This window comes from Drosophila nasuta, chromosome X, assembly GCF_023558535.2.
Source record: "Drosophila nasuta strain 15112-1781.00 chromosome X, ASM2355853v1, whole genome shotgun sequence".
NCBI classification, from domain to species: domain Eukaryota; kingdom Metazoa; phylum Arthropoda; class Insecta; order Diptera; family Drosophilidae; genus Drosophila; species Drosophila nasuta.
Window position 1 is genome coordinate 31,101,884 of NC_083459.1, and position 21,845 is coordinate 31,123,728.

Below are 21,845 nucleotides of genomic sequence, written 5' to 3' on the forward strand. Positions count from 1 at the left end.
TGGAGGAAGGCGAGGTTAAAGACGAGGGAGTAGGAGATTGTAGAAGGTAGAAGGTAGAAGGAGGTGTAACTGTAGCTGGCTTGTTTGACTGCTGATGGTGATGGTGAAGGTGAAGGAGGTGGTGGTGGGGCGGGTGTCCATTTCTTTTGTCATTGTGGCCATTTGGCGCGTTAACGGAACGCTGCCATCCATAATAATGTCAGCCATGTGTTCAGGCCTTGTTTGCAGCTTGTTAGGCGCCCTTGAAAATGCGTGGACATCACAACTTTCTGACACAAAGATGACAATGGGCAAGGGGAACGGTGGAAAGAGAAGCGCTGCGATTACCTTGTGTAGCCATGTAGCTGGACAATTCAGTTTAAAATACTATGCAGAATGCATAACGATAAAGTTATGCAGCAAACTTTTAATCCAAGGTCATGATGCTGCGAACTCAATGATGATGATGATGATGATGGGGGGGAAATATTTAGAAAATGCTAATAAGGCACGTGTTCCATTTGCCAGTGCTTTTTGATGCGAGAACTCATGATTAGTTTAAGTTCTCGATATACAATAAATTGCATGCACGTGTTTCATTTCCATCTGTTCCCGTTCATACAATTTATATCAGTGTAGTCTTATTATTTACTTTGTTTAAATTTCAAATATGAATATGATTGGGTAAACAATGTTCTATTACCACTTGTTCCACTCGAAGTAATATTAATCTTTTATAAATTGCATGCACGTGTTTCATTTCCATCTGTTCCCGTTCATACAATTTATATCAGCGTAGTCTTATTATTTACTTTGTTTAAATTTCAAATATGAATATGATTGGGTTAACAATGTTCCATTACCACTTGTTCCACTCGAAGTAATATTAATCTTTTATAAATTGCATGTACGTGTTTCATTTCCATCTGTTCCCGGCTCTTATAATTTAAATCATTTTGTATTCTTCTTATTATTTATGTTGTTTAAATTTCAAATATGAATATGATTGGGTTATCAATGTTCCATTACCACTTGTTCCACTCGAAGTAATATTAATCTTTTATAAATTCCATGCACGTGTTTCACTTCCATCTGTTCCAGTTCATATTTTGTAGTCTTACTTTGTTTAAATTTCATATAGGGTATCAATGTTTCATTATCTAATTGTTCCATTCAAATATTAATGATTAATTTTCATAAATTTATACGATTTATAGATGATATAAATCACTGCTGTTGCCGTGTTCCATTTCCACACGTTCCATGTGCAATTACATGAATTGTACTCATTTCACATCGCATTGTATTTCACTTTCATAACCATATCTGTTGCCGTGTTCCATTTCCACATGTTCCGTGTTCCATTTTCGCAAGTTCCATATGTAATTAAATAAATTGTACTCATTTCATTGTTCACTTGCCGTGTTCCATTTCCACACGTTCCGTGTTCTATTTCCACACGTTCCATGTGCAATTACATGAATTATTCTCATTTCACATCGCATTGTATTTCACTTTCATAACCATATCTTAAAAGTGCGTTCCATATTCATTCGTTTTCCACACTTGTCTCCTACTTTTAGTTATCACAGTTTGTTGTTATCAATATTTGTGCATGTAGAGCTCAGACGTTTACATTCGTAAGTAAGCATACTTAAATTTCATTTGCAATTAAAAATTATGTTATTTCCTCTGCTGCGCTACGGACAAAGTTTTGTGCGCAAAGTTGGATGCTAAATAATAGCAGAGGCTTATGCATGTTTACGAGTTGCAAGTTGCAGATGCTGTTGCATGTGGGATTGCGTAACAATTGTTTGCCGCTTTTAAAAAGTTGCTTAAGTAATTACTTGAAGTGAGTGTGTGTGACAGACAGCACAAAAAACAATTGTAAAGTTTTGTCAGTGGGTGTTGAGCTGCATTTTTAGAGGACAATCTTTAAACAAATTGGGAGAAGGAGAACTATGAACGAGAGCTATCTGAACACATGTAAAATACTATGTTAAATGCAACTAGCTCAATTAGCTAATGAACAGCTTGGTTGCACTTTTCGAGTTGTGAATTTGATTTCATTTCGTTTCAGTTGCCATGATGATGCATAAGCTGTCGCGTATCATCAAGCTGCTCGCTTGGATCTTGATTTCAGCAACTTGCATAAAGTTGCTGCTGTCGATCACGCTGCCCGCTGATCGTGGACCAAAAGGTAAGCGTATAATGAGCCCTGATTCTCCACAACGAAAATCAACCATCCATCCGTCTGTCTGTCTGTCCGCATGTTATATGTAATGTAATATTAGTTCTCCTAAATTTTATGAGTTGCGGCTAACAAATGTTCTTGACTACATTCGAGTAAGTTCTACGTAGTAGAAATCGCAAAGAAATTCATCGAACAAAATTTCAAGCAATTACAAATTACTTTTTCTTTCTTCCGTAAAATTTCGCTATCTGCTAACTGGTAAATTATAAAAATGCTCTGAATGACATTTAAAACAATTAAGATATAGTACTTTCCTCTACATAATATATAAGAATATCTTCTAATTTTTCTTCTGGTAAATTAAACAAGTCGGGTGTACTCGATAGTGAAATACCCGCATCCCACATTGAATCAAAGGCATGGTATAAATTGTAAAATACCAAATTATATCACAAAAACCGCAAAAATACTAAACATACATTGGACTATATTTGATATATTGATATAGCACAACATATTTCACAAAACATACCAAATTAATATACCGCAAAAATACTAAACATACACACAAGGCTATATTTGGTATATTGATACAGTACTGCTTTAAAAATATACCAGCTTGTTGCCAATACAAAAGTATTTACTTAATAACTTCTACATCTTGAATGACATTTATATTAATTCGAAAAATTCTACTATTAATGTTGGATATGCATTTGGAACACACATCTGGGCACACTGTCAATAATTTTACAGTTAAGAGTTATGAGATTGCAACTAACTACGTTATATACTTTTTAAATATCAATAAAAACTGTGTTTTAATCAAATTCAATTTATAACACCCACTTTTAAACACACAACTTCTTCTTACTACACACGCTTCTCTTCCTCTCTCTCACAGACGATATCACGTATACGACACCGAATGAACCACTGTTGCTGCAACAGCTGCTGGCTGCCAATGCGGCAAACAATTGGTCCCTCAACCCCCACTGTGCGCCGTATCCACGCGCTGAGGATTTGCAGATCGAGCAGCAGTATTATCAGCACACGCTCGGTGGCAATGTGAACTATTATTTGTATGCCGCGTATTACGATCGTCGGCTGGCGATCATTAACACGCCCAGCATTACGATACTGGCGATGATGAGCAGCATGACAGGATCCTTGGCGAGTGCTTACTGTCAAGTGTGGTACGAAGCGGATGCTGAGCCCAACATTGTGCCGATGCAACAACAGACGGTGGTGTGGTACAAAGAGTGGAGCACGGAAGCCGGTCAATTGTATCCCGTGTTGCTCAGCTGTCAGTTGCCCAGCAATCCGCGCAGTTCACGTGTCCCAGAGTTGGTTTCCCTGGTGTTTGACGATCGTTGCGCTCGCCCGACGAATGCGTTGCGTGTCGTCTACGAGGCGCCGCAACGGAAACGTGTCAGACGCTTCGCGGTGTGCGTCAAGGATCTGAACTTTCCGCATGTGGAGATGTCGCAGCGGTGGATCGAATGGCTCGAGATGTTGCGTCTACTCGGCGCTGAGCGTGTCACCGCCTACGATTTGGGTGGCGAGTCGTTGTTGCCAGAGACACGCCGCACGTTGCAACACTATGTGACGCAGGATGGTTTGTTGCGATTGCGACCGCATCGTTTTTTGCACAAGATGCCGACGTTGAATTTGCTGGGCAAGAGTTTGAACGAAGTGTTGTGCTATGTGGATTGCTTCTATCGTCACATCTACGAGTTCGATTATGTGGGCATCTTTGATGTCGATGAGGTGATCATGCCCCTGGGCGAGTTGCACAATTGGACCGTGTTGTTGCAACAACTCGAACGCGATAGCAACCAAGTGCTCGAAGATCCGCCGTATGAGGAGAATTGTGAAGCACGTGCCAGCTATTGTTTTCGCAACATTTACTTTCCCAACGATTGGCCAGTGGACGAGCGAGTGTCGAGTGCATTTCATATGCTGCAACATGTGCAACGTGTGGCCGAACATTCCGATCACAATTCGTACGTCAAGTGTTTGCATTCAACGCACTTCGTGCAATCGGTGCACAATCATTTCCCATTCTCGTGGCAAGGCAGTTGCGGTCCATACCATGTCCCCGTTGAGTTGGGCCAATTGCAGCATTATCGCAAATTTGAGAATCGAACAATGGATCGAATATCGGATCGAACATCGGTGCGCGATGATAATATCTGGCGATTTAAGGACAAACTCATGTTGAATGTGCTAGCCAAGCAACGTGAGCTTGACCGGTCGTAAAACCGAAACGTTTTTATTGATTTTGATTTTAATTGCTTTCGCAAACATGAGCTCAAGTGTGTGTGTGTGTGTGTGTGTGTGTACGTGCACAACAATCGAATACAAGCTTTGGCCTGAGGCGTGACCACACCTTGCTCACATATAATTCTCTTTCTCTCTCTTCATCTCCGAGTTTACTTCTTTTTCTATTTTTCTATTTCAATGTGCATGTCTTGCCGTGTCAGCAGCATAATAATTACCCACACAGACAAACGCTAACAAAGCAAACTATACATACAAGAAAGATATATAATATAATATAAAAATATACCAAACTAAATTCAAAGCAGTGACAATGTTTGCTTAATGCAAGCCAAGTATAACAATAATTGAGTTTCTTAATCCCAATCTTTAAATCACGTGTCAGCAGCATAAAATCTACTGACGCATTTACAAAGCGAAACATGCATGCACACAAATTCAGTATAAAAATATACCAAATTCAATTGAAAGCAATGGCAATGTTTGCTTAATGCAAACCAAGTATAACAATACTTCAATTTCCTTATCCCAATCCTTAAATCAAGTTTTAAATTCTCAAACTAAGTTCATTTTTTTTTTTTAAATTTATCTTTAACTTTTTCTTGAATGCATACTTTAAGTACTTCATTTAAGCTACCATAATTTTTGTTTTCTGTATAGCATTTTAACTTAAGTGGTCTTCGTATTCATAAAGTATTTATCGTCATTAGTACTATAATTTTTTTTTTTGTGCAATTTATAAAAACAAATAAATCTTAGAGCAATTGAAAGTAAGCATTGAAAATAAGCGCTAATTTAATTGCTCTTGAAAACATTTCTAATATTTGTTATAATGAATAAATTGTAGTATAACAACACTTTAGGAAATTAAAATTCATGTTTCACTGCTGTTTACTTTGGTTGATAACGAAAATGAAGTTACAACAAATTGTGGGCGCAACAGAGATAACTTATTTATTTGTACTTCAAGTGGCTGTTGAGGTTAAACCATTTAGAACAGTTGAGCAACTATTTATAAAGATGCCAAAGTTACAAAATCAGTCTACAAACTTTTTTTTTTGTTGCCATAAATTTCAAATTAAGCAAAATCAACTTCTAATCGAGAACATATTGAGTGGATGCCACATACGATTTTAGTTACTCAAAGAGACAAATAAGAGAAGACTAATAGAGTAGTATTTTTTAAAATATACCAAAAACATACAAATTACAAAGCATACCATATATCAAAATATACCACAGTCATGATATATTGATATACTACAACATACAAAATATACCACATACGATTTTAGTTACTCAATGAGACAAATAAAAGAAGAACAATAAAGTATTATTCTTGAAAAAGGCTGTAATTGGTATATTTGGTATATACTATTACATACAAAATATACCACATACGATTTTAATTACTCAACGAGACAAATAAGAGAAGACTAGTAGAGTAGTATTTTTTAAAATATACCAAAAACATACAAAATACAAAGCATACCATATATCAAAATATAGCACTGTCATGGTATATTGATATACTACAACATACAAAAGATACCAAGCCAACTCTAAAGCGAAGCCTTTTTATGGCCAACAAATTTCACAAAATGCCAATGAAAAAGTTCGGTATCACATTTGCAATTCATAGAGATGCAGCATACATACTATACAAGTACACATGTATTGCATTGCATGGCAAATGCGACACGCACTCGGATGCCACTCAAATTAAAAATGTGCAGCGCCGTGTTGCATGCCCCAAGCTATGTGCACAGAGCGAGAGAGAGAGGGCAAGAAAGTATTTGTGTTCGTGGTAATTTTAACACGGCAGAAATTTGCAAAACCTTCTTCTTGTAAAAAGCCATCAGCAGTTGAACATTTTGTTGATTTTGTATAATAAGATAACCAAATAAAGATCTTTGCAGGGTATCGCGTAGTTGTGCTGTCCCACTTTTAACAGGCTTTTGACCATTTTTTCCTGCTTTTTCCATTTTTTGCCCTCAATATTTCCTCTTGATTTTCTTTTGACTTGCATTTTCTGCTTTGCAAAGAGCTTAAGTTCTTCATCGAATTGAGACTTTAAGGCATTGTTGCCAAAGCAAACTAATTAAAATTCAACTGCCTGAACTGAAACGAGTTTGATGAACAAAAATGTATAAATGTCGAGCCCGAGTTTTACAACATGCAATTAGTATGCAATGTTTTTTGGTATTTTGTCTACTTCGGTTTCATTTTTCTTTCCACACAGAAGGAAGAAGGAACTAATCAGAATTTGGTCAGAAACGAGAGACAAAAGCAAAGGCAATTAATTAATTGCCTGGAGTGCAGGGCGAGGCCTATAAATAAATACGAGAACAACAAGAAAGAAAAAAAAAACACAGATAAAGACTCGAAGTCGATTTATGAAAAGAAAATCTGCGCAACGTTGCGAGCAATATTAAAATCATTTTTCACAAACACAAATTTCGCTTCGTGTCGCAAATAATGAGACAAAATGCGTGCCATAATGTATTAAAATATTAAAATAGAAACCCCTTCCCCTCCCGTCCCGTCTCCCCCCACAACAACATCTTATCTCATCAAGCTGGAGAAATGTTTGAGAGGAGGCAGAGACAGAGAGACAGAGCTAAAGAAGCGTCACAAACAAATAGAACACACAGCTGACAAATGGACGACGAAGAAGCGAGGGCCAAAATAATTTATTTTTCATTTTTTTTTGTTCCTTCTTTCTTTGCTTTTGCTTTTCTTTTCACTGTTGTGCTTTTTTCTTCGCTGCTGTGTTTCTTTTGTTGCCTAATCCCACAAAGGTTCATAACACTTCTTGGGCAGCGTTGTACAACACTAAGATATCTCTATGATTAGGAACTAAGTGGCTAATCCTTAATATTAAATAAAAATTATACAAAACTGCCGCTAAAATATATAAATAAAAAACATTTCAAACTACAACAAAATGTAGAATATATTGAACTGATGAAAACCTCTACTAATTTCTTCCTTTGAAAATGAGACAACTTTAGATATATAATATAAGAAAATAATAATGAAAAACAAAAGAAAAATATGACAGAAAGCAATACTTAACAAAGAAAATGTAAGAAATATATTGAACTGATGAAAATTTTTATTAATGTTTTCCTATGAAGATGAGATAAAATTCCAGATAATTTTAATTTTGAATCCGATAAGAAAATATATTTTGGGCAAGAGCTAAACATATGCAGTATTGATTGCAACTGATTTTGAAAAGTTTTCCCTATTTTTAATAATTCAAATTAAAATATGTATTAAACAAAAGCGTAAAATAAATGGAGAAATAATAGGACCTAACTGCAAACAAAATACAAAAATATAAAGAAAGCCAAGTAGAACATTCGAAGTTTGTATAAAGCAAATACAAAAAATCATTTGATTAATCGATTATTTTTATTTTTCTTCAATTAATTGCAACCAACAATTTTTAAGTCTCAATTAACCAAATGTTTCAATAATCGATTAATAAATTTATTGATGCTTATAAATAATAAAGATAAAATATAAAGCATTGAGAGTTGGAAACATGATTAACAGTTTCTTTAAATGCCACAATTTATGTTATGTAAAAGCCAATACAAAAGATAGTTGTTAATCTATTGCCATAGACAAAACAAGGGAGAGAGAGATTAACTAAATGATTGATGAGATGTGCAGCAAGACATCAACTGACAGCGAAATCAAAGGACAAATATCAACAGCAAAGTGAGCAAAAATACTCGTAATAATGCTGTTGTAATTCGATTAAAATATCAAATATTTGAAGGGCATTAAATATTCGTGTTCGTGTCACATTTTTGGCAAGCTGAGTGCGCTGAGTTGTCTTGTTTTGTTTTGTCTGTTGTCTGTTGTCGTTGCTGCTGCTTTTGAATTTATTATGGGCAAAATGACAGCGGGGCGTGGTATGAAAACAATTGCTAAATGGCAAAGTGACAGCGCACCACACGAAAAAATCGGGTGGGTCAAAAATACTAGATTGCGATGGAAGTGGGAGTTTTTTTTTTGGCAAAATGCCAGAAGGTAGTTGTGCTCGCAAGCAATTATTTAGCTAATAATGCATATTAAAATGTAAATGCTTTTGCAGGTGGCCAGAATAATGCGATCAATAACGTGCAGACACAGCCAATGACAATGACAATGACAATGACAGCGCTATAGGGTAGCTGTTAGTTGATAATTACAATCATCAAGGGCATGAATGGAATTCATTATTATTTCATATTTGAGAGGAGCAACTGTTAATTTTATTTTTGACACCAACACTTGCTTTTTTATGGAACATATTGAGTGTGGTATTAAACCGATATACCACACATATAGGGTACAGTATATTTTTTGGTATTATTTAGGTATATTACTTTGGTGTGTTTTAAGAATAAAGTGAGTATGGTAGTATACCGATATACCACACATATAGGGTACAGTATTTTTTTTGGTATTATTTAGGTATATTACTTTGGTATGTTTTAAGAATAAAGTGAGTGTGATAGTATACCGATATACCACACATATAGGGCACAGTATATTTTTTGGTATTATTTAGGTATATTACTTTAGTATGTTTTAAGAATAAAGTGAGTGTGGTAGTATACCGATATACCACACATATAGGGTACAGTATATTTTTTGGTATTATTTAAGTATATTACTTTGGTATGTTTTAAGAATAAAGTGAGTGTGGTAGTATACTGATATACCACACATATAGGGTACAGTATATTTTTTGGTATTATTTAGGTATATTACTTTGGTATGTTTTAAGAATAAAGTGAGTGTGGTAGTATACCGATATACCACACATATAGGGTACAGTATATTTTTTGGTATTATTTAAGTATATTACTTTGGTATGTTTTAAGAATAAAGTGAGTGTGGTAGTATACCGATATACCACACATATAGGGTACAGTATATTTTTTGGTATTATTTAGGTATATTACTTTGGTATGTTTTAAGAATAATATCACACTGTATTGTTTTAATTGAAAATGAGTTGCGCGTATCTTACTTGATTTGGTATATTTCAGGATTTTTTGGTATATTTCAACGGTAATTCCGCACTGTTTTGCTTGAATTGGAAATTGGAAATGAGTAGCGCGTATCTTAAAGTCATACACACTCAACTGTAGTTTTCTTATTAGATTTGGTATATTCTAGTATTTTTTCTGCGTTAATACTGCACAGTAGTTGAACATTTTGGTATTTTGGTATATTGTTTACGATAATACCGCACTGTTTATTGAAAGTAGAATATCGATGTGCCAAATAAAGTATTTTTTTTTTATATATTTCAAGGGTAATTCCGCACTGTTTTGCTTGAATTGGACATGAGTAGCGCGTATCTTAAAGTCGTACACACTCAACTGTAGTTTTCTTATTTGATTTGGTATATTCTAGTATTTTTTCTGCGTTAATACTGCACAGTAGTTGAACATTTTGGTATTTTGGTATTTTGGTTTACGATAGATAATACCGCACTGTTTGTTGAAAGTAGAATATCGATAATGAAAATAATAATGTATTTTTTTTTTAGTATATTTTAACGATAATATCGCACTGCTTGGTTTGAATTGGAAATGAGTAGCGGGTATCTCACAGTCGAGCACACTCAACTGCAGCCATCTAACTTGTTTTCATTGATTTAATTGCTAAATTGAATTCCAAGAAAATGCCAAGTGAAGAAAGCGACGCTGTTCCATACAAATATACCAAAAATATATTTCAACTCCATTTGACAGTTGTTTTGGCTGGTTTATTTCCCATGTTCACGACTTGATCCTTACCTCATATTTGGCTTTCGCTTTCGCTTTCGGTTTGGCTTTGACTTTGGCTCGTGTGTCTGGCTAATGGGGCAAGTTTAGTCGTATCTTGGCAGCAGTCACGCGCCCATTTGCTGCGACTTCTGAACTCTCGACTGCTTTTCGCAATGTCTGTGTGTGTGTTTTGGCCTTTCGGGTCTTTGTCGGCCATAGAGTTTCGAGTTTCATAAATTTAATTGTCACGTACCCACACACACTAAGTATAGACATGTGTGTGTCTGGGCTTTGCTCCGCTTCTCAGAGTCGCGTCGTATCTATTTGGGGGCATATAAGTAATACGTGTTTATAACTCTATATTCTACTCTCTCTTTTTTTCTCATTTTTGCCCCTTTGCGATTTTTGCTCTAAACGTGTTTCTTGCTGCTTGCAACTACGTGGCGTATGCGTAACATGGATCAGCATTCTAAATGATTTATTTACTGTATAATTTCATCTATTTTATGAGCTGTGCGCTGTGCCATTGTCCCGCCACGTTTGCTTTGCTTGTTTGTTTAGTCGGCTTGCCTCCTTTCTTGCTTATGCGCTCTCTCTCTCTTTAAGCCAAAGTCACTGCCAAATTTAGCTGTTATCTTTACAGGGCTAATAGCAACAGCTGCCAACGAGTCAAATATTAGCTCGATAGCCAATGTGAGACGGAAAATCATTTGTTGCACCGGGAAACTAGGATATAAATTTGTTTTTAACTCCAGAAGCTGGACTATTCAAAAGTGGTACCTTAACAATCAAACGTTTTTACAAAGCAAGCATTTGAAATATTGAAAATTTAACCCAAATGCTTAAACTGCGCATAAAAAGTAAGATAGTAGTTGCTAGAAATTTTCAATGTATACCAAATTAATATACCGAAAAATACTGAAAATACATCGACGGCTATATTCGGTTTAACGTTATTGTACTACAAATTAATATATAAGAAATTACTAAAACTAACCAAAAAATACCAAAATTATACCAAACGCTATATTTGGTATATCGATGCTATATATCGATACTATTACAGACAATTCTTGAAGGCTGACAATAATACTACTTTTATACTAAAACAATACTAAAAATACTAAATTATACTATTATTAAATTAACGGTAACGGTATTATTCTTAATATATACCGAATAAATATACCAAAAAAATATACGAACCGAACCCAAGAAATATACCAACTGCTATATTTGGTATATCCACACACTTCCTGAGGAAAAATAAGCTGAAAAAGTGAGAAAAATATACCAAACACTATATTTGGTATATCGATGCTATATATCGATACTATTACAGACAATTCCTGAAGGCTGACAATAATACTACTTTTATACTCAAAAAATACTAAATCATACTATTATTAAATTATACTATTATTACCATTTTTATATATTTTCCTACCGGTAACGGTATTATTCTTAATATATACCGAATAAATATACCAACAAAATATACGAACCGAACCCAAGAAATATACCAACTGCTATATTTGGTATATCCACACACTTCCTGAAGAAAAATAAACCGAAAAAGTGTAAAAATATACCAAACACAATATTTGGTATATCGATGCTATTTATCGATACTATTACAGACAATTCCTAAAAATACTAAATTATACTATTATTAAATTATACTATTATTACTATTTTTATATATTTTCCTACCGGTAACGGTATTATTCTTAATATATACCGAATAAATATACCAACAAAATATACGAACCGAACCCAAGAAATATACCAACTTCTATATTTGGTATATCCATACACTTTCTGAAGAAAAATAAACCGACAAAAGTGAAAAAATATACCAAACACTATATTTGGTATATCGATTTTCTGCAGGCAAACAATTATAATATCCATCTATCCCACCGGTAGTGATCAACAATCCAAGCAAAATGAGGAAAACCAAACCCAAACCGAAATATCGAGTTCGATTTTAAGCCACGATTAGTAATAAAGCTCTTTACTTGAAGGCGATTGGAAGAGAAGAAGAAAAGTAACAAATAGCAAACTAAAAACAAAGTTCTTCAAAAAAAATCAAATCGTTGGTAAAATAAAAAGGGAACAAAATTATAGAAAACCAAAATAACAAGAATATCTTTGCTGTATGGTAGTCAGCAATGGGCCAAGTTTGATTTACATTTGGTCCAAGTCCATCAAAATGTAAATGTGAAAGCAAAATAGAAACTTTAGACGCAGTTGCGAAACTACTTTGAGCGCAGCTGACAATATGTTGCAAGTGCGTTGCAAGTCCGTCTCTTAAAGCATGCTTGCGTGAAGGTGAAGAAGGTGAAGAATGAGCAGCTTGAGAGCAAAGAGCAAATAGCAGCGAGTTGTGTCATGAGGCAACAAAAGTTTGCCTCATCATTTTTGTTGACAATGCATGTGCGTGTGGCACGAGTGTGTGTGTGTGTGGGTGTGTGTGTGTTGTGCGTGCCAGTTGCCAGTTGCTCCCTTTTGGCACTGAAGTGCTGCTGCATACAAATTTGTATGTATGTGAGGCAAGTTTCTAAGCAGCACTTGCACTTGAATGTGACACGCATCAAATCACTTTACACAAGCACACTTAATGCATCCCAACCCAACCCAACCCCTCCCTTCCTTGCTTGCCCTTCCCCTTCGCCAGGCTAAAGTTGACATAGCCTAGCGTAGAGCACAAATAAGTATGCAATGAATTAGAGAGCAGCAACAACAACTACAATGTCGACAGACAGCTGCAACTGACAATGCTAAGTGACACAGAGACACAGACAGATGACATCAAGCATAATGCACTTGAACATGCAACAGTTTTTATACCCGGACACGCAGCGCATAATAGAGCATGACTGACACAGCGAGCTGACTGACTTGTAAGAAAGAAAGAAAGTCGAGTACACGCTAGCCATTTTGAATAAAAGACAAACAGTGCAGTATTATTCATAAAATATACCAAATTAATATACCATAATAATACTTAAATATACTAGTGGCTATATTTGGTATATATATATATATATTTGAAATATTGAAATAGTATAGTATTTAAAATATACCAAATTAATATACCACAAAAATACTCAAATATACAATATACCAAATAAATATATATCACAAAAATACTAAAATATACTGAAAGATATATTTGGGATATTGATATAGTACTGTACTTAAAATATACCGAATGAATATGATGAAAAATTTGAAGCAATCAAAGCATTTAGCCGTGGTATATTAATATACTATATACTATCAAGTACTAGAAAAATACCTATGGGTATAAATATAAAATTCACATAAAAACCTGTGACTGGTTGACTAGTTGCATATTTTATTCTAAAAATGTTTTTCTTTGCACTTCTATTAATGTGTTTAATCAATTAAAATGATAGGTACTTTAATTACTTTCGTTTAGATAAAATATTTACGTAATATTTTCTATTATTTCTTATAACAATTATCTTAAGATTTGAATTACTTTATTAGCAAACTAATATATTATATATTCTTTATGCTATCTAACATATTGTATTAATCTTACTTTGTAATTGAATTCCTCTTTTTTGACTAACTAACTAAACAAACCAAAAATAAGTATCTCAAAGTCGAGCTCGCCCACATTTGCTTTTACATTTACTCAGCATATTTGCAACAAGTTTCGAGTGCGTGTAACTTATTAGTTCAGTGTGAAATTCTAATTTGTTGTCAAACTCCTCAGTGACATGAGCAAACTACAAGTGTCACTTGACTAAGCAGATGATGAGCCCCAAGCAAAGTGCTCAAGAGACACTCGACAAACATTTAATTGAAGCATGTACAATTTTTGCACAAATTTATTAAAAGTTGATGTCTTAATTCACTGAAATGTTGCAAAATTTATTAAAGTTTAGAATTGTCTACATTTTTGCAACACTACTTACTCAAGATTATCTTTAACTCTTTATTCGCAAAACAGAATTGAATGCTTATAGAAAAGATTTGTTTGTAGCTTGAATTTTTCTGCAAGTTTGAGTTTAAATCTTAATTCGAACAACTTTTATTGTTTTTAGAAAAGTTATCTTGAAACCGTTTTGATAACTCTTGAAAATCAACAAAGCTTTCGAGAGCACTTTAACTATGCATTTTATACTCTATATATATTTTAATTGAAGAGTGTTGCGAATCAATTGAGAAAATGCTGCTGCAAATAATTGGATTATTATTGCGTGGATTTCACATGCGGCTTGAAAACTGACTTTCAATTACATTTCGATGCTGTCTCTCTCTGATGTTTTTCTTATGACTCGGAAAAATTATAATTAAAATGAATGGCAAACGAATTGCGAATTGTGTGAAATAAAGAGTGAAAAAGTTTCGTCATAAAAATCCAGTTAATGAACTTCGCCTCAAGTTGTCAGTCAATGTACGTTGAAAGGCGATTTAAAAGCAGTTACAAATGCGACAGCCATGCTCACAAAAAAGTTACTCTTTTGGCAAAGCAAAAATGAAAATTGACAGCTTAATGTTTGCCTTTCTATACCCTATACCCTGTGACGAATTTCCAACTGAAGTTTGATCGATAGACTAGCTTTTTGTAGGGTATTTAATATTTCGTTGCAATTTGTAGATTTTCCTTATATATTATTGTCGTTTTTCCTTTTTTGTCAGTTTTAATTAAATGCAAAAGACAACGCAGACAGAAGAGAAAAAATGAAATAAACTGAAATGAAATGAAAACTGAATTGAAAGTTTATGTCAGCGAAAAAATGGCGGCTCTATCTCACATTGCCATAAGCATATGTGTGTGTGTGTGTGTGGATGTGTGTGTGTGCGATACGAACGTCAAATATGTTTGAACAACTTTATTGTGCAAAATGCCAAACATTCTCCAACTTGTGTGGACTCGCCTTCTCTCGCACACACTCGCATTTTTAAACGCTATTTCTCTCCGTTTCCCCTTTTCTGACCTACTACATGTTTGCCTACATATTTCTCTCTGTTTCTGTCTCTCTGTGTGCGTGTGTGTGTGTGTGTGAGTGTGTGTGCGTGTTTGCAGATTGCTAGGCGCGCAAATCTCATTTGAATTATAATGATGGCGCCGGCAGCTTCACACATCCCCACACAAAACTCATAAAAACACAATCAAAACATTTGCTCGACTTGTGAATACTCTTTTTATTTTAAGTGTGGTATAAATAATGTTCGTTTCAGGTCCAAAATGAATTCGATTGCCTTCTCCATTTAAGAATGTCGACAACAAACAAACAAAGAAGATAGAAATACAAGAGAGTAATTCGATATATAATTGTATATAATTACGATTCTGTTTTTAATTTTTTGTGGCTTAAAGAAATCTCTCTTGCTGCGCCTTGATTTATAAATATATATCGACATTAAATATTTGGCTAAGGAAGCAATTGAAGATATAGCATTTATATATATGCACTTTCAAATTAAAATCAATAACGCTGTGAATACATAGAGACTTTTACTTTACTGGCTACAGGGTATATAAAACTGCAGCTGGCAGCAGTGAAGGCATCAATAAACTAGATAATAGCGATTCAGGCTCAACTCAATCACAAGCATAATGCAGTTTTAAAGCAACAGCTGTTGCACATTTCCCCCCTTCTTTAAAACATTCAACATTTGGCGAGACAGCGAACGAGAGAGAGAGAGAGAAAGAAAAAGAGCGAAGCGTGTAAACTTCGTTTTCTCAATTAGCCAAACCAAATTGATGCAGTTACAAAGAGCAGTAGGCAGCACATATGCTCCCCCACTCTGAGAGTATGAGTATCGTACATATGTTTTGTTTCAGGGTAGAAAGCAAAAAAAAAAGGGAAATAAGAATGCTGAAGTTGAGCGTGATCGACTGTCAGGTACCCGCTCTATCCACAGCGTATAAAAGCAAAATTAATATATATATATATATATACTTAAAGCTATATCTGGTATATCGATATTGTTATACATTCAGTACAGTATATTTCTTAAAATATACCAAATTAATATATACCACAATAATACTAATAATATACCAATGGCTATATTTGGTATATCGATATTATACCGCATTCAGTGCAGTATATTTCATAAACACACTACAAATATACCTCAAAAATACCAAAAATATACCGAATCTTACACTTGGTACATATATCGATATTATACTTCATTTAGTGCGGTATATTTTTTAATGTATACGAAATTAACATACAACAAAAATACTAAAAATATACCAAATGCTATATTTTATAGTATATCGATATATACCAAATTAATATATTCCAAAAATATTAAAATATACCGAAGGCTTTAATATAATTGATATATCGATACTATTCAGTGCAGTATATTTCATAAACACACTACAAATAGACCTCAAAAATATACCGAAGCCTACACTTGGTATATCGATATTATACTACATTTAGTGCGGTATATTTTTTAATGGATACAAGATTTACATATAACAAAAATACTAAAAATATATCGATATATACCAAATTAATATATCGAAGGCTATATTTGATATATCGATACTATTCAGTGCAGTATATTTCATCAAATACACCAAATTAGTATACTAAAAATATACCGAATATATATATGTATATTATATATATACTTGGTATATCATATATCAATATCGTTCAGACTGTTAACTGTTAACAAAGCAACTTAGACCCGATTACATTAGGTGAACAGACGGACTTGGCTATATCGTCTTGGCTATTTACGCTGATCAGGAATATATACTATATACTTTATGGGTTTGGAGATGACTCCTTCTGCCTGTTATAATACCCTTTTACCCAATGGATAGCGTGTGAAAAAAAAGAGAAAGCCGACCGAGAATGTTTCGCACTGCGTTGCTGTTGGGCTCAATTTGGCGTTTACAGCGTAGAGAAAGAAAATGTTGTAACAAAAGCAAGACTGAGTGACTGAGTGACTGAGTGACTGACTGACGGAGTACATACCTGAACAAGCTTGCGGCGGCAGTGGAAATATTAATGTCGTTGAGCTTTTGCGCCTGGCAACCGCACAACCCAGCGATTGTGGCTTGAAGCTGCGCAGCTGTTGCATAAAATCGGAGCACTCCATTAGGGCCACGTCGGCAAAGTGCAGATCGCACAGTATTTGATTCTGCAGGGAAACAAAACAATTCATGAGATTGAGAGTGAGAGTGAGAAAGGGACAGATGTGTGTGTGTGTGTGTAGGTGAGTGTGTGTTAAATGATTTATTTAGTTTATTTTTGCATCAGTGCGAAATGAGCGAATGCTTTTTGCAGGCTTCCTCCATTCATTCATTCTTCAACTGAACAGCTCAGCTCATCTGGCCAGCGCACAAAAGTATGCAACGCAAATTGACTTTACTCACATTGTGTATGCATGTGTGTGTATGTGTGTGTGTGTGTGTGTGAGTGTGCGTGTGCGTTTGCCTGAAATCATATTTCATGCGTAATGAGTTCATTTTATGACCTGCACAAAATGAGCAAATGCATCCAAAATGAGCTTCGAGTTGCCGCACATTTTTTTTTTCTCTCTCTGTGGTTATGTGTGTGTATAAACGTTTTGTATTGTGGCGCATACCTTGAACCTTCGGGCGCGTTTCTGGTTTGGACCAGTCAAATTGAGACCACACGAATTGCAGCGCAGACATTCCTCATGATAGTGATTGTTATCGTACAGTGGCGAAGGTTCTGCAAGCACAAAAAACAAATGCAAATTTTATTTAGGCTAATATAAATATTACAAGTAAGAATGAAATATATATTTGACAATACCATATAAATATACCAGAAAAATACTAAAAATATACCGAATGTTATTTTTGGTATATTTAGAGTGGTATATTTAACAATACCGCATAAATATACCAGAAAAATACTAAAAATATACCGAATGTTATATTTGGTATATTTAAATTGTACTATATTTAGAGCGGTATATTTAACAATACCACATAAATATACCAGAAAAGTGCTAAAAATATACCGAATGTTATATTCGGTATATTTAAATTGTACTATATTTAGAGCGGAATATTTAACAATACCACATAAATATACCAGGAAAATACTAAAATTATACCGAATGTTATATTTGGTATATTTAAATTGTACTGTATTCAGAGCGGTATATTTAACAATACCACATAAATATACCTGAAAAATACTAAAAATATACCGATTGTTATATTTGGTATATTTAAATTGTACTATATTTAGAGCGTTACTAACATGAACCCGATTCATATATATTTCTATTACAAAAAAAAAACACATAAAGAAGAAAATATTGTCAAACTAAATTTGTTTGCTTTATAAACCAACTTAAAAGAACTCTTCTCAAAAAATATCATTCCTAGAACAATGCAAACGAAGTTGTGCGAAAGTTTCTTAGTATTTAAACAAAGCAAAGGTCTATTTAACGCTACTTTATCGCAAAGCAAATCATACTTTATGACAAAATAGTATTATTAACTTTTTGCAGAAAGTTTTCGCTTACAGTAGAAAATTGAACTGCCATTAAGTACGAAGAAAAGTGGGTAAGCTAACCATTGCGATGCATATTCAAAAACGTTTTCAAAGCTCAAAGCGTAAGCTGACAATTTTAGTCACAGTCAATTTTCCGTTCCGCTCGCTCTCACTCTCTCTCTTTCAGTCACATGCTAATTGAAGTGAGTGGAGGAAAGGTTTTCTTTTTTGCAAAGCAGCTTTGAATGACATTTCCCAGAGAGAGAAAGAGGAGAGAGCGTGATGAGGGAAGCGTTTTCACATACTCATAATGTGTTTCCGCTTGCCTGATTCATTTAATTATGATTTCCGGTGTCGAGCGTTAAATGTGAGACACACACAAACACAGATAGAGAGAGAGAGAGAGAGAGAGAGAGAGAGAGCGAGTAATACACGCACATGTGATTATTATTAATATAGCTACTTGATTGCCATGACACTGAAAACAGGCTGTCACGCCTACATCTGCGCCCTTCTCACATTTCCCTCACACTCTTTCTCTTACTGTCTCTTTCCTTCACTCTCTCTCTCTCTCTTTCTCTCTGTCTCTCTATCGTCTAACCCTAGAGCAAAACCCATCAACAGCCATTCATCAACTCAACAAGCAAATTTTTGCGCTTTTCCTGGCGCCGCCTTGCTTTGTTCGTGTGTGTGTGTCTGTGCATGTGTGTGTGTGTGTATATATATTGGTTTGTGTGTGGCATCAATTTGCTTGTATTAGAAACTCATTTCCGCTTGTAATTGAGTCGCTCGACAAACTGTCGACGGCTGCTGTTGCTGCTGCTCTTGCTCTTGATTTTGTTGGTCGCCTCCTTTGGCTTTCAGTTTTATCATCACTCTCTGCTGTATATTACCCATACTCCCATTAGCTTGTACCGTTATGCAAATTAATGAGCGTGTGTCGACCAAAAGAACAAAAAAATACACAAATTTATCCATCTCTCTTTCACTGCTGTCCACAGTTTTGGTCTCATCTGGCCAACCACAAAATGTGCACTGCGGTGGCTCAAATTGTCGAGAGGAGGAGAGGCGGGAGTTAGAAGATATGTATGTATAGTATGTGGACAGCAGTCGACTGAATTGATTTGCATTCTGCGGCATTTAACGCAAATGCATTAACCAAATTTCAATTTGCGGTCTTTTGTGCACAGCACACACAGAGCTCTGATTTTGGTTTATCAAACTCCTCCCCTCCCCTCCCCAGGCAGCTGACTGCCTGGCTTTCGCATTTCACTCGATTGCCACATGCAAATTCACCACAAATCAAATACAACTCAAATTCATTTGCAGTAAACTGTCTTTGGGGGTTAACTCTGCAGACGTTTATTGCTTCAACTTCTGAAGTTTATTGCAATGGAAGCGAAATTGCTTTAGTTTTGTGTTCTGACAAATTATTACAAATCATAAATGCAATGAAAATAAATACAAAAAAACGAATAATAAACACATACAAGTTTTGTACAACACTGCGTATGCGTAATTTTTTTTACATTTGCAATCAGGGAAAACCTTTTTTTAATAAAACCATATTCGAACAATATATAAACAAATATACCGGCAAAAAACTAAAATATTCCAAAGGTTATATTCGCAAATCGATAGATTACTATTGTACAATATACCAAAAATATACCAAAAAATACTAAAATATTCCAAAGGTTATATTCGCATATCGATAGAGTACTATTGTACAATATACCAAAAATATACCGCAAAAATACTAAAATATTCCAAAGGTTTATATTCGCATGTCGATAGAGTACTATTGTACAATATACCAAAAATATACCAACAGAATACTAAAATATTCCAAAGGTTTATATTCGCATATCGATAGAGTACTCTTGCACAATATACCAAAAATATACCTCAAAAATACTAAAATATCCCAAAGATTATATTCGCATATCGATAGAGTACTATTGTACAATATACCAAAAAAATACTCAAATATTCCAAAGGTTATATTCGTATATCGATAGAGTACTATTGTACAATATACCAAAAATATACCAAAAAAATACTAAAATATTCCAAAGGTTATATTCGCATATCGATAGAGTACTATTATACAATATACCAAAAAATATACCGGAAAAATACTAAAATATATCAAAACTTATAGTTGAAAGTAGAAGTAGTAGTAGAAAGAAAAAATCATAAAGCACAGAATAAATTTATAAATAGTATAATTTATTCCGAATTGTGTATCACACTGCGTATGCGCAATATTTGGAAATTAAATATTCTGGATTTTTTTTCAACAAATGTATTGTAAATATGAAAATATACAACAAAAATATGAAGCGCAATATAAACTGATAAACGGTAGTGTTTATATAAAACGTTTGTGTAACACTGCGTATGCGTAACATTGGCAAATTATGACATTTTGACGACAAAATTATTGAAAATATAAAAGTATTCCAAGTAAGAAAACAAAATTTTGTAGCGCACAATAAACTAATATATGTCAAGGGGAATTTATACCAAATTTTGCACAACACTGCGTATGCTTAATATTTGGAAATTATAACTCAAATATAATGTGGAGGTTTAACAACAAAATTATAGAAAATATCAAAATATTCGTAGAAAAAAACAAAACAAAAATAAATACAACTTATAAATAGAGGAATTTATACTGCGTATGCGTAATATTTGTAAACTCAATAACACTAAATAATATAAATTTACATTCCGCTGAGCAACATAGTTAATGTAAAGAAAGAAATGTAAGTAAAATGTAAAAATGTAATCACCGAAAGACAATTAGCAGTGAAAGTATTACAAAAATCTTGCACCACACTGCGTATGCGTAATTTCGTTTCAAATTGCATGGCAAAGACAGTAAGTATACGCAATGAATAGATAACAACTTTATATTACATTGCATATCGTAAATGGATTGTGATAAATGTGCTATATAAAATATCACGTATACGACGCATTGTGTGAGAGAGAGAAAGAGAGAGACAGCACACACACACACACGAAATTTGATAGCTTGAGCAGTGCAATCAACAAGTTAATTACAGACTGTGCTGCAAAACCTGTTTCTTATCTCATATTCTCCAT

The 21,845-nt window shown here is 34.2% G+C and overlaps 2 protein-coding genes across 2 annotated transcripts in view; one reads left to right on the forward strand and one right to left on the reverse strand.

Annotated features, from left to right (window-relative positions):
* The window catches only part of LOC132795956 (uncharacterized), a 172,855-nt gene that overhangs the window by 43,547 nt on the left and 107,463 nt on the right, over positions 1 to 21,845 (reverse strand). The window contains 2 exon segments of the mRNA XM_060806926.1: positions 17,229 to 17,394; positions 17,842 to 17,951. Of these exon segments, the coding sequence (XP_060662909.1) occupies positions 17,229 to 17,394; positions 17,842 to 17,951 (276 nt within the window).
* On the forward strand, positions 1,941 to 5,124 carry LOC132795342 (uncharacterized). Its single transcript, XM_060806003.1, has 3 exons — positions 1,941 to 1,965; positions 2,060 to 2,179; positions 3,078 to 5,124. The coding sequence occupies exons 1-3, from the start codon at positions 1,941 to 1,943 to the stop codon at positions 4,433 to 4,435; spliced, it is 1,503 nt and encodes a 500-aa protein (XP_060661986.1). The 3' UTR covers positions 4,436 to 5,124.

Coding starts and splice junctions, on each gene's coding strand:
- LOC132795342 (XM_060806003.1), top strand. CDS start 1,941: ATGAACGAGAGCTATCTGAACACAT. Junction 1,966..2,059: donor CGAGAGCTATCTGAACACAT/GTAAAATACTAT, acceptor ATTTCGTTTCAG/TTGCCATGATGATGCATAAG. Junction 2,180..3,077: donor CGCTGATCGTGGACCAAAAG/GTAAGCGTATAA, acceptor TCTCTCTCACAG/ACGATATCACGTATACGACA.